General features: G+C 40.4%; 1 protein-coding gene and 1 pseudogene across 1 annotated transcript; one reads left to right on the top strand and one right to left on the bottom strand.

The window, feature by feature from the left end:
- Positions 1–186: 186 nt before the first annotated feature.
- LOC122067538 (MLP-like protein 423) lies at positions 187–1513 on the top strand. The gene is made up of 2 exons (XM_042631379.1): positions 187–444; positions 999–1513. Exons 1-2 carry the CDS (start codon positions 255–257, stop codon positions 1268–1270), a joined length of 462 nt encoding a protein of 153 aa, XP_042487313.1. The 5' UTR covers positions 187–254; the 3' UTR covers positions 1271–1513.
- Positions 1514–11168: 9655 nt separating this feature from the next.
- LOC122067537 overlaps positions 11169–12955 on the bottom strand; it is a 2808-nt pseudogene continuing 1021 nt past the window's right edge.

The raw sequence follows: 12955 nt of genomic DNA, 5'->3' as shown, positions 1-12955 counted from the left end.
ATAAACCAGAGCCATTCATTTTGTGGGTGGGTCTAAGAGCACCGTCCATCTAAAATCATATATGGAATCTTTCTACTATCTATCCATAGCCGTTCAATAATTCAAGTGATGTGATGGTCACTATTAGGCTCCTATACTACACATATAAATATGCATGTATCAGATGATCACCTAAACCCAATCCTTAAAAGACTTCCTAAGTAGCGTGTTCTTGTTCTTTGTTTGGCCACTTTGACCATTTTAATTTGTAGACCATGGCTGTTACCACTGGTAAGCTTGAGATAGAAACAGAGATACAATCTCCAGCAGATAAGTTCTTTGCCACCTACAAAAACCATGCAAATCTCTTCACCAAAGTTTCCCCTGATGTCTTCAAGAACACTGAAATAATTCGAGGATGTGGGAAGAGTGTGAACTCTGTCCTTCACATAAAATATGCTTGGGGTATGTATATGTTTGCTTTTGTTCCTAGTGATCAATTCTATAGCTAGTTCTTGTTGAAAGAATGGTCTCACAACAGTCACCCTTGAGGCTTTCTGTATCCATATATATATATATATATATTTTTTTTTTTTTTTGTGAGTCCTTCCACCTCATAGTTCAAGCTTTTGGGATGGTGTATGTAGCTCCATCCACCTACACATGAGGAGAAGTGTTGGAAGAGGAATCTCACATCTGTCACTCATGAGGCTTACTTGTGTACTCAGTTTTATCCTACCTTCACGTGAAAGGGAGTGGTTGAGGCCTTCTATCTACTTATATACATGTGGGTCCTTTCCATCTTAAAAGCTTGAATTATTGGGTGGAGGGACTTACTACAGGTATATGAGGGGTCCCGTGTGCTTAGGCAGGATGACATCGATGTAGGACTATTCTTTCAACACCATATATGTTTAAAAGGCCTCAAAGATGACCGATGTAGGACTATTCTTTCAACACTTGTCACTTTGGCATACATGTTTAAGCACCTAAAAGATTAATTGATTATGATCTTGTAGGGGGACATGATGCTTTGATTGCAATGGAGAAGATTGAATCCATAGATGACGAGAACAAGACACTTATCAAGAGCTTCTTCGAAGGAGATATTGGGAAAATGTACAAGACTTACAGGTTGACAATGCAGGCCATGTCTAAAGGTGGCAAGAACTCTGTGAAATGGTCTATTGAGTACGAGAAGGTACATGAGGAAGTGCCTGCTCCAACCACCTATCTTGATTTCATTGTCAAGTTGGCTAAGGACTTCGATGCCCATATTCTCAAAGCTTAGAATTAAATGAATTCAGAGCTAAAACTACCTAAGAAGCAGAAAAAAGAAAAGAATAAAGAGGTGAGGCTATTTACGACCATGAATCCATACAAGGCATTAAGAATATTCCAATCTTTTCCTTGTATTTGTAATAATATATCTATGTATGTGTGTTATGGAATAAGCCACTCTAAGTTTTTCCTTGTATTGGTACTAATATATCTATTAATGTGTGCTATGGAATCAGCCACTCTAATTTGTATACTTTCTCTCTCTCTCTCTCTCTCTCTCAAAATGCCCAAAATGATCCAAGCTTTTCCTCCTTTGGATGCTATACCATAGCAGTCAACAGTAAAAAATTGTGACTTTTGATTAATCGACTAGGTAAACACGAAGTTGAGGAATTAGGATTAGGCTCAAGGAAAAAGAAGCCTAAAAATCTGCGTAGCCCATACGCCCAGACATGAGAGGGGAGAAATGACCACCCCGTCCCCTCATGAAAGATGGAATCTCACCCATATTGATGCTTCTATTAGAGTTCCAATTGCCTCCACGCTGGTGCAAAGGCTATGCTGCCTTTTAGGCAATTCTCTCTCTAAAATAAATATGAATATTTTCTATGGGGAAGCACATCTTCCATCAACACCCCCTTCTCTCTATCTCTCCACTATGCCCATATGGGCCATTGCACATGGGAGAAGAGAGCTGGAGAGAGGGGCTGCTGTTGGAGGGTGTGCTCCTCGACAGAGAACATTATCCCATTAAATATATGGGAGAAAGAATACTAGCCGTCTAGCATTCCCCATGCCCAGAGGCCCTAGACAATCCCTATTTTTAGGGGCTATTAAAAGAAGCCCTTGCCCCTTAGAAAAAGGGTTGTGTCTGAATGTGGGGAACACAGAAGGGTACGTTCATCCTCCCTAAATATATAGATAAAGGAATAGATTTCCATCACTGATAGGTTTAGTTTTCTAGATGCTTTGAATGGGCACTCAAGTTTTTTCCATGTGAAGGGTGATGTTTTCACTCACTTTGTTTTTTATAACACTTGCATGCTAAGTGTCAAAGCCAAACGTGAACCATTTAAACAAGTCATATGAAGATTGACGGACCAAATAGATAATCAAACTTGTTTTAACAAACTCGGTGCAGAGTAACCAATTGGGACCCAAATGAATAATAATGATGATAGCGTGGAAGAACTCAACCTCATAAACCGGCTTACAAGGTGAAGGGACCTAAGAGTCCAAGATTATATCAACCCACATCAATTCTCTTTGAAAACCGATGTGGGAGTAGCCCCTATATGGCTGATATGAGTCAATAACATACCACGATGATTTCGAACCCGATGCCCATGACGGCCCACGACGAATTAGGTAGCCCTTTCTCAGCAACTCTAACTATGCTCTAAAGTTTCTTCCTGACGGTAGATAGCCCTTTCCTAGCTGCTCTCACTCGCACTAGGTCAACCCTTCTATGCGCAGGTTGGGCAGAGGATCGGCTGCTCTGATACCACTGATATAGACCCCAAAGAGCTCAACCTCATAAACAGGCTTATATAGTGAAAAGACTCAAGACTATATCAATTATCTTTTGAAAATCGATGTGATATCATCCCCCCTATGGTTAATTGGGACCATAACAAATAATCACATGAAAATAAAATTTTGGAGTCTTTATTCTATCTTGAAGATATTAAGAATTGGAAACCATACCAAATGATATATCTACCCCTATTGTGAGAGAGAGAGAGAGAGAGAGAGAGAGAGAGAGAGAGAGAGAGAGAGAACCGGACACGAAACTCAATCCCTTTTATATTTTAAGGAAAAAAGACTCTGCCAGAAGTGTAGGGCTGCAGCCAGACACAGCTAGAGGGGGCGAAATGATTGCCCCGCCTCCCATGAAAGGTGGAAATGACCACCTTGTTAATGTTGTGTGCTCCCATTGAGCCTACATTGGTGCAAGATCTACACTCCCAAACAAGGACTTATTTATTATCACAACTCACAAAGCTGTCTTGAATAGAATGAAAACATATACAGAAACAATGCCGGTATATGGAGATAAAACAACTCTCTCTCTCTCTCTCTCTCTCTCTCTCTTAGTTTGTATGCACACAGTCAGGGGCCGTTTGATAACACTTCTATTCCTGGAGAGTGTTCTTTTTCGATTCCATGCTGTGAAGACACTCTGGCGGAATAAAAACAGCGTTTGGTAAAACTATCTCAGAAATGTTCTTTGAACAGGAAAAGAACAGAAACAACATTTTACAAACACTTTATTCTTTAATGGACAATAATGAAAATTCACTTTTGAACAATGAAATCAATAATTACAAACATGCTATTATGGTCAAATTTAACTTAAATAAGGAAATAATTTGTTTATGAAATTATCTTTTAAAATACTATTACTTAAAGGAAATAATAAAATATAAGAATAAAGAGTTTCCACATTTATCTTAATAAAAAAACAAAAGTCTACTATTCAAGTTTATAGGAATTACAAAATAAAAATCATAGCTGCAAATAGGTGTCTTGAAATTTTATTACATAAACAATCAAATTAGGGGGTAACCCTTATCTACTGCCATCTAATTTGCAATTTGTATCCTTAGCTCATTCATTTGTCTTCCTTGTACATGTTGGCTGCCCTGATGAATTATAGTAAAAGTACCTGCACCATCACTATTGGTGTATTTAGAACGTGTAATCTTTTTATCAGTACCTTTATCATGTTCCCAGAAGTTCTTAAAGTTCAGGATAAAAGAGGTTCTTCATAATTTATTTTAAAGTGACTCCATTTTCAACAATCGTCATTCTCTTTTTTTTTTTTTTAGTGTAAGTAGTTTGTACTTAGTAGTTTTGTATTAAAACTTGAAAAGGAAAACAAAAGTTCAGGTTCTAAAATCTAAATTATTTAAATTTTGAGAAGTATCAATAAGATTCTCACGGAGCCCTGTATGTGTGTTCTTCTATTCTGAAGCAATGGCATGTGATGAACTGGACATCCATATCGGTTCAAAAACAAGAACCCATTACCTTACTTTGTCTGCCCCCTAGTCATAATGTGTTTTTAGTTGGATTGAGGGGCGTATGCTTTTTCCCCACCATTTTGGCCATGAGCTGAGGTTCTCTCTCTCTCTCTCTCTCTCTCTCTCTAAAGGAAGAAGAAAAAGCAACTCTCTGCGAGTCTCTCTTTCATCAAGCTTCTCCTGGCCACCGCTCGCCTCACCATGTGGTCAGGATCTCGAACCATCACTCATACATCGCACCCGTCAAAATAGAAAAAAAATCAAACTCTTTTACCATAAGTCAATCTCAGTCATCGATGAGAGAGAGAGAGAGAGAGAGAGAGAGAGAGAGAGAGAGAGAGAGAGAGAGACTGTTGAAGGGAAGCGGCAACCGAGAGAGAGAGAGAACCTGTTACAGGGAAGCGGCGACCGAGAGAGAGAGAGAGAGAGAGACTAAGAGTCTATAATAAGATGGCAGAGAATAGGAGGAATGGCGAAGAAGCTAATGATGATGGTGGGGCTCGTGAGGATCTGGATAGAGGTCCTGCGCCCCAGGCGGCCATGGCTATGGCTGGAGTAAACTCAGATGCACTAAGACCCAACCGCTCCTATGCTAAGGCGGTAGGGAATGCATCATGGCCTGCGATCAACTCTCTTCCAGAATCGATTCAAGCAAGGGAGATTAGAAGAATCATAATCCCTCAACAGGATTATGAATCTAAGAGGCAGTCTTTCCGATTTGCCCTTATTGGAAGGGTCGATTTCAGAGCTATTTCGTTGGATGCTCTAAGAAAGGAGGCCGCAGACAAATGGAACCTAAACCAGAGGGTCTATGCATCCCCTTGGAAAGGGTTTTGTTATCTTCCAATTTCAATGTGAAGGGGATAAGGTGGCACTATGGAGAAGAAGCCCTTTGAAAATAGGCTCGCAACTCATTCGTTTCCAACAATGGAAACTGGACTTCAACATCCATGTTAAGCAGACCTGGTCCAAGCTAATCTGGATACAATTTCCCGACCTCCCCTTAGAATATTGGCACGAGATTGTTCTCTTATCCATTGCAAAAGCTGTGGGGAGACCTGTTGCCCTGGATCGCCATACCAAGTAGGGATTAATGGGTCACTATGCTAGAGTATTGGTTGAAATGGAAACTACTGAAACTGCATCTCGCATAGAGGAGGTTCAAGTTAAACGTCTCAAACCCGGTACAATGAGAGTTTTGGATTCAGACAATGAGTCCAGTATGAAGATGACATTAGTTGATGTGGCTTCTGCAAGAGGTTGGGACATAAGGTGGGAGAATGTAGATCCAAGAGGCTTGAAGATGAAAAATAGGCTATTATGGACAGGTCGGCCTCTGTACCTGGTGCAGTCTACGTTGAAGATAGAGTGGACTCGGTCTGAGTTGCCTCTCACTCGGGTAGAATGCCAATTGTGGAAACTGCCCCTCATGATCCTCTTTCCATAATAGTAGCTTCACTTGCCAATCAAGCAGCTGGGAAGGAGGGCCATGATTTGAATGCAAACACTGAAAGAGCGTCAATTGAGGAACTGCAAAAATCTCCTTCTATTTGTGTTGGACAGTCAACCAATCAGAATGCCGAGAAGGAGGGAGATATTCTGATTGTCTTGGACTCTTTAGCAACCAATCCTGAAGTTTTAGGAAACTCCAACTCACTGAATCGTGGAGATATCTCTGTTTGCCCCTCTAATTCAAATTTGAATAACTATGTGGCTGGATCCGGGTCAGACTCTGAGGATGTGGATAGTGCAAACCCGTCGGGTGATGAGAGTTCATCTGATTCCACAGAGAACTCGGTGGAAAATGAGAGGGAGGAGGACGCCCCTGCTGTCAGGGAACTTCCTCCTAGGCCAACAAGAAAGGGCAGAGCTTCCAAAGGTCGCGGAGCATTATCTTTGCTGAGGGGAGGTAGAAACGCTTCTTCTACTCGTTCCTCACCAGAGAATGGGGTTTTGCAGCATGGTAGCTTCCTCAGCTCCTCCAGAAGGGATGGTGGAACGGCTTCTCATTATCAGGAGATGGAGAAGATAGACAATGCCCTCTATGCCAGAGAAAAGGGAATGACCGTTTCTTCAAAAGAAGGCAACAAAAAAAAGAAGAAAGCAGGCCAGACTAGTAAGTCTGGCAACACCAATTAATTCATTATTTTCCAATGAAAGCCCTCTTTTGGAATATCAAAGGCGCGAAGAAGGCTGCTGGTTTAAGAGCCTTATCATATTTTATTCGAGAACATTCTCTTGATGTTGTTTGCGTAGCGGAGCCAATGATTAGTGAAAGCAAATTCCATTTTTTGTTCTTTAAAAAATTAGGGTTCGAGTCTAATTTCATTCACAACTTCCGCACGGACAAGGTCCCTAATATATGGGTTATATGGAAACAAGGAATTCCTCGCCCCTCGATCATCTCGGTGTTTGACCAGCAATTATCAATTACAGTGGATTGGTTAGGGAACTATGTAGGCCTGACCTTTGTACACGCTAATTGTTTTAAGGTCAAACGGAGAGAGCTTTGGTCGGAGCTAGGTTTGGTGGTGAATTCAAATCTGCCCTGGTCGGTGATAGGTGATTTCAATGCTACCCTTCTTCCAACGAGAAAAGGGATCCAGGGAGATTTAATGCAAACTCAGCTGCAGATTTCCAATCTATGGTGGATACTTGTCTTTTGATACAAGTACCCTCGCAAGGTAAGAAGTTTACCTGGACTAACAACCGTTGGCGAGGTAATGTAGCTGCGGTCCTCGACCGAAGTTTCTGCAACAGTAAATGGTTGGATATGTTTAAAAGTACTCTCCAAAGGGTCCTTCTAAGGTCATCCTCTGATCATGCTCCCATTCTAGTTGTGTCAGAATCAATCGGCCGACCAGGTAACATCCCTTTTAGATTTAATAATTTTTGGATGGAGCATGATCATTTTGATAATGTAATTCAAGATGTGTGGAACCAGGAAATATCTGGAAATCCTATTTTTATTCTTTCTCAGAAACTTAAGCGAGTTAAGTTGTATATCAAGCCTTGGGCGAGAAAATTTTTTCGCAATATTGATAACGAAGTAAAAAAAGCTTCTGATCACCTAAATTCTGTACATCAAGAAATTGAGGCTGCAGGGATGTCAGATGACCTTTTTGGTCGTGAGGCTGATGCCAAAACAGCTCTATTGAAAGCCACCCAGTTGCAGGATAATCTATGGGCTCAAAAAGCTAAGCAGAGGTGGATGAAAGATGGGGACAAAAATTCAAAGTTCTTTCACCTATCAGTGAAAACGCGACGGGCTCGAAATCAAATCCGCACTTTGCAGAATGCTAATGGGGAGTGGATGAATGACCAGCAACAATTGTCTTCATATATTGTCAATTATTACAAGGAATTCCACGGCTTATCTCTCACTTCTTCTCACCCTGAGCTACTGGATTGCATTCCATGCGTAATTTCGGACGATGATGCTCTTAATTTGGAGGCTGAACCATCTTCAGAGGAAATAAAAAAAGCTGTTAGGGAATTAGACCCAGATAGCTCCCCTGGACCTGACGGCTTCTCAGGGAAATTTTTTAGGTGGGTATGGCGTATTGTTGAGGGTGATTTTTGCAGGGCTGTATTGCATTTCTTCAGATGGGGAATCCTTCCAAAGGGTGTGAATAATTTTTTTCTCACTCTTATCCCTAAGGTGGTGGGGGCTACTTCTCTTGACAAGTATAGGCCAATTTGCATGGGAAATTATTTTTGCAAGGTATTATAAAAAATTGTAGCAAGTAGAGTTGCAATTCTACTGCCAAAGCTGATTTCGGAGGAACAAGGGGCGTTCCAAAAGGGGAAGATAATATCAGAAAACATTAGCCTTGCTTCAAAATTGGCAAATCTGATACATTCCACGGTTAGGGGAGGCAGGATGGGGCTCAAGGTCGATGTACAGAAAGCCTACGATTCTCTATCCTGGGAATTTCTATTTGCTGTTCTTGGGAAGTTTGGTTTCCCTTGGAAATGGATTTCTTGGATCCAAGAAATTCTTTCATCTTCAAGGATTTCGGATTTAATAAATGGAGGTCCAGAGGGGTTTTTTGGTGTGGGCCGTGGTCTTGGTCAAGGTGATCCGTTATCTCTCATATTGTTTATTTTAGCTGAGGAAGTGCTCTATAGAGGATTAAATAAATTGGCCTTGGAAGGATTAATCAAGTCATTGCCGGGTCCAAGAGGTGCCTGCACTCCAACTCACCTATTATTCACAGACGATATTTTCATCTTCATGAATGCGTCAGCTAAGTATGTTAAAAATCCGCATTTATTTTTATCAAAGTATCAAGAGTTCTCTGGCCAACAGTTTAATCCTGACAAGAGAAAAGCCTTCTTTGGAAAGGTTGCCCCCCACAAGAAACAATTCATCAGTAATTTATTGGGGATTCAGGCTTCAAAATTCCCTACAAGGTATTTGGGTGTGGAAATCTTCAAGGGAAGATTGAAGAAAAATCACCTTTTACCTTTGATGGATAAGATTAAATGCAGATTGGCTGCCTGGAAAGGGAAGCTCCTCTCGATGGCTGGTCGGGTGGAGTTAGTTCGATCAGTAATTTCTAGTATCCCTATCCATAATTTTGCAGTTTATTGGTGGCCCCAGTCCATTATTAAAACTATAGATCGGTGGATGAGAAATTTTATCTGGTCGGGTCAAATGGAGGTGGAAAAAAAAATTGTGATAAAATGGGAGAACACTTGTAAGCCCAAGGATGAAGGCGGCTTGGGTATCAGAAAACTGAGAGAGGTGAATAAAGCTTGTTTATGCAAGCTCACCTGGCAGATTAAACATGAAGACAATATTATGAGCAAATTTTTTAGAGCAAGATTTGTTCAGAAAGACGGCTCTCTTAGGAAGGGATACAAATCCTCCTCCATTTTGCCGGGGCTGAAGAGGGTGTGGAAATTCACGTCGGACATGGAAAGATGGACAGTGGGAAATGGGGAAAAAATCATGTTCTGGACAGATAAATGGTTAGAAAACTCTTCCCTGGCGGAGTCTTTTAATTTGGAGCAGGAAATGTTCATAGGGAGGAATATGCGCCTGGCAGATTTTAATCGAAATGGTGAGTGGAGTTTCCCAAATGTTTCTTCGAAATTTCTTGCCGATACCTTTGAGAAGGCTAAAAGAATTTCTTTATCGCATATGGAGGATATATGTCATTGGAAGCTATCAAATTCTGGGGCATTTTCTTTGCGATCAACGTGGGAGGGAGATAAGGGGGAAAAATCAGAAATTCCCTTGGTCTTCTATTTTATGGAAATCCAAGATTCAGCCTCGTTAAGCTGTGTTTGGTTGGAGGCTTGCTCATAATCGGTTACCCACGGATGAGGAGGTGCGCAGAAGGGGTGTGATGATGCCTTCTAGGTGCATTTTGTGTGGTCACGCAGAAGAATCTGTCCCTCATCTATTTGTTCATTGTGAGTACACCCAATCCCTGTGGAATTCTTTCTGTGATTTATTCGGTATCAGGTGGCAGCCCCTTGATAGGATGGGGGACATTTTAGCATGGTGGAAACGGAAAGGGAAGACCTTAACCTTTTCAACTGTGTGGCTTTGTGGTTTTATTCTTATCCCATATGCTGTCTGGATGGAGAGAAACGCTAGATATCATGATGGTGCAGCTCTTCATTATAAGCATATTTTTGCTCGAGTGAAAGGAGAAATTTGTATGATTTCTAGTGTACATCTTGGGAAACCCCTTTCCATCCCGGACCTGTTATGTGCTAGAAGAATAGGAATTCCTCGGGTAACAAGAACTCGTAGAGAGATTATTGAAGTTTGCTGGTGTCTTCCATTTCCAGGATGGATCAAGCTAAACACTGATGGATGCTCCTTGGGCAATCCAGGGAAGGCTGGAGCAGGTGGGATTTTTAGAAACGAGAAGGGGGACAGCCTCTTGAACTACAGAGAATATGTAGGTATCAGAACAAATTTGGAAGCGGAATTCTTGGCAGTGATCGCTGGTCTTGAACAGGCAAAGATACATGGTTTTCAGCATCTTTGGATTGAATGCGACTCTACGGCAGTGGTGATCCTTCTTTCTAAAGGTTTAGTTCCATGGTTTGCTCTACAACGATGGAGGAGTCTTTTATCTTTCATGAATTCAATAAATTGGAAGGTGACGCATTGTTACTGGGAGGCAAATGTGATTGCCGATTTTTTGGCAAAATCATCAGAGAGATTTGAAGTGTCGTATCCAGTGGAAGCTTGGCCTCGGTTGGTTTCAATGGAATTGGATTTGGATGCTACCCAGCGTCCAAGATATCGCTTTATGAACTTATAGGTTTTGCATTAGACTAAGATTTAAGGGGGCCTTCTCCTGCTGATGGCAATGCCGAAGGTGGGGCTGGTCCAATTTTTCCTTAGTCTATTTCTTGTATGATGGTGGTACTATTTTCTTTTTCTTTTCTACTTGGTTGTACATTCTTTCTTTCTTCTTAATACAATGAATCTTTAGGAGAGAGAGAGAGAGAGAGAGAGAGAGAGAGAGAGAGAGAGAGAGAGAGAGACCGTTGCAGGGAAGCGGCAACCGAGAGAGAGAGAGAACCTGTTGTAGGGAAGCGGCGGATTTGGGGATTTTTGATCGTGAGTTGCAGTATAGGGGTCGTGGGGTTTTGAATGGTTTTTGTTCTTTTAAGTTAGTAGAAGAATAGAAAAGTAACTTTTTTGTATTCTTGCAATGTGTTCTTTAGTCATTTTTTTTCATTGGTTCATTCCGAGGGAATACAAAAATGAACTGGAAGTGCCAAACATATTTCTGTTCTATTTGCATTCCCGCAGGGTAGAAGAACACCAGAAACATTCTCCCAGAGTGTTATCAAACGGCCCCTCACACTTCGCATTATGAAAAAGGTTTCCTTCAACTACCCCTTCAACTACCCCAGCGTATCCCAAAAGTTGAAATTGAAACAAAAGTCATCATCCCAACCTTTGCGGCCTTCTTCCAAAGAAGTGTCGTTCCCAACCTTTATCATTGGCTGCAGATCATCCTCAACCCAGAGACTTCTAATCAGATCTTCTGCAAAAGAATTGCTTTCCAGTAGGTCTACCATAGTAGACCCTTGAGTACTAGATAGAATAGGACATGTCATTCCCAACATTTCTTTTGAATCACTGGAAGTACCAACCTTAGAAGCAGATGAGTCAATAGAGATATTCGAAGAAGATAAGCTTCCCAACAGCCAAGGGGAACTCTTGGGGAAGGTCCATGGCCGAGGCTTTATGACTTGGTTTTCTTGCTTACAGTACTTCTGGCTCTCACCTCTTCCCTTCTCGAAGTAGTAATACCACTTGTCTTTCTTTTGAAGTGAGTGTTCCAGTAATTCTTGATATCGTTGGCCGTTCTTCCTGGAATCCTACCAACGATTAAAGACCATCTACATATAAAGTAACAAACCAGCAAAACTAATCAGATGTGATGTTTAGTAATGGTTAATCAAATAAACAGGAATGTTTCCAAAATAGAATCAGAGTGGCACAAATATCTGCCAATGTGCTAGACTTCCAACCTCTCGTGACTCTTGCGTGCATGTTGAGTTTCAGCATAAATAGAGTCCTCAAGTGAAAAAATAAATTTTTTTGAAATATTTTAGGGACTACAGGAGGATGCATGGATATACATGAGAGTGTCTGATTGAATATGAGTCTTAACATTTGACACACGACGAATCATTGAGGTGTATAGCTAACCCAATTGTTAATTGGCCAAAACCAATTGTACCACGTGGCTCAAAATAGTAGACAATTCACAAATATATATATATATATATATATATTTTTTTTTTTTTTTGAAATAAGGATAATTGTTTGACAACAACTTGGGAGATTGTCTTACTAAATCGAGTTTGATCGAAGAGAATCCCTACTTTTATTGCCATGGGATGGGACTCTAGGGGTACCACAAACTTTGTATCATTTTTTTTTTTGCGCGGGGGTTGGGTGGGTGGGTGAGTGGGAGGTGATGGGAAGAAATTATTTCTCTCGAAACTTTTTTCTTTTAAAAATGACAATTTCATTTGCTCAAATCACGGTTCCATCTCAATCATAGTTAGCAAAAACAAGAACAACAAAAATACAAAAATGGATGGCATGGGTTTTAAATGGAACAAAAATCCAAATGGTACGGTAAAAGTTAGAGAATGAAAAAAAAAAGGTGAAACATATAGTATAAGTTTAAATATGTGGACTTCAAAAAAATTAGGGGTACAAAAAAAGCATGTTCATATTAATTGAGGAACTATTACATAGATTCTTACATCTATTGTTCAAAACAACAATAACATCCAACATTAATGTATATATTCCATTATATATTTCAAGGCATATCATCCAATATTTGAACCAAAAAAAATAAAAATAAAAAAATTGAAAGTCCTGTCGGATAATGTGGCTTGGTTATGGTTTATTCATTTTATCAACATAGTCAACACACCCTCAGAGTGATGCATGTTCAATTGGAGTTGGGAGTCATCGCTTTAAAAACCCTTTTCAATAGATGAATCAAGTAATAGCTTAATTTTGGATCCGTTAAAGTTATATCATGAGAACGTAGCCCTTCGAGTAAGCTTACTTTAGCAAAAAAATTAGGTCAATCAGAGTTTGCGAGAGAGAGATAAGATCAGTTAAGTGAGCAATTGTGTTCAACAAGTCTAAGTCTTAAAAA

Source organism: Macadamia integrifolia, unplaced genomic scaffold, assembly GCF_013358625.1.
Source record: "Macadamia integrifolia cultivar HAES 741 unplaced genomic scaffold, SCU_Mint_v3 scaffold2965, whole genome shotgun sequence".
NCBI lineage: Eukaryota > Viridiplantae > Streptophyta > Magnoliopsida > Proteales > Proteaceae > Macadamia > Macadamia integrifolia.
The sequence above is the reverse complement of the archived record's forward strand: the minus strand, read 5'-3'. Positions and strand labels throughout refer to the sequence as shown.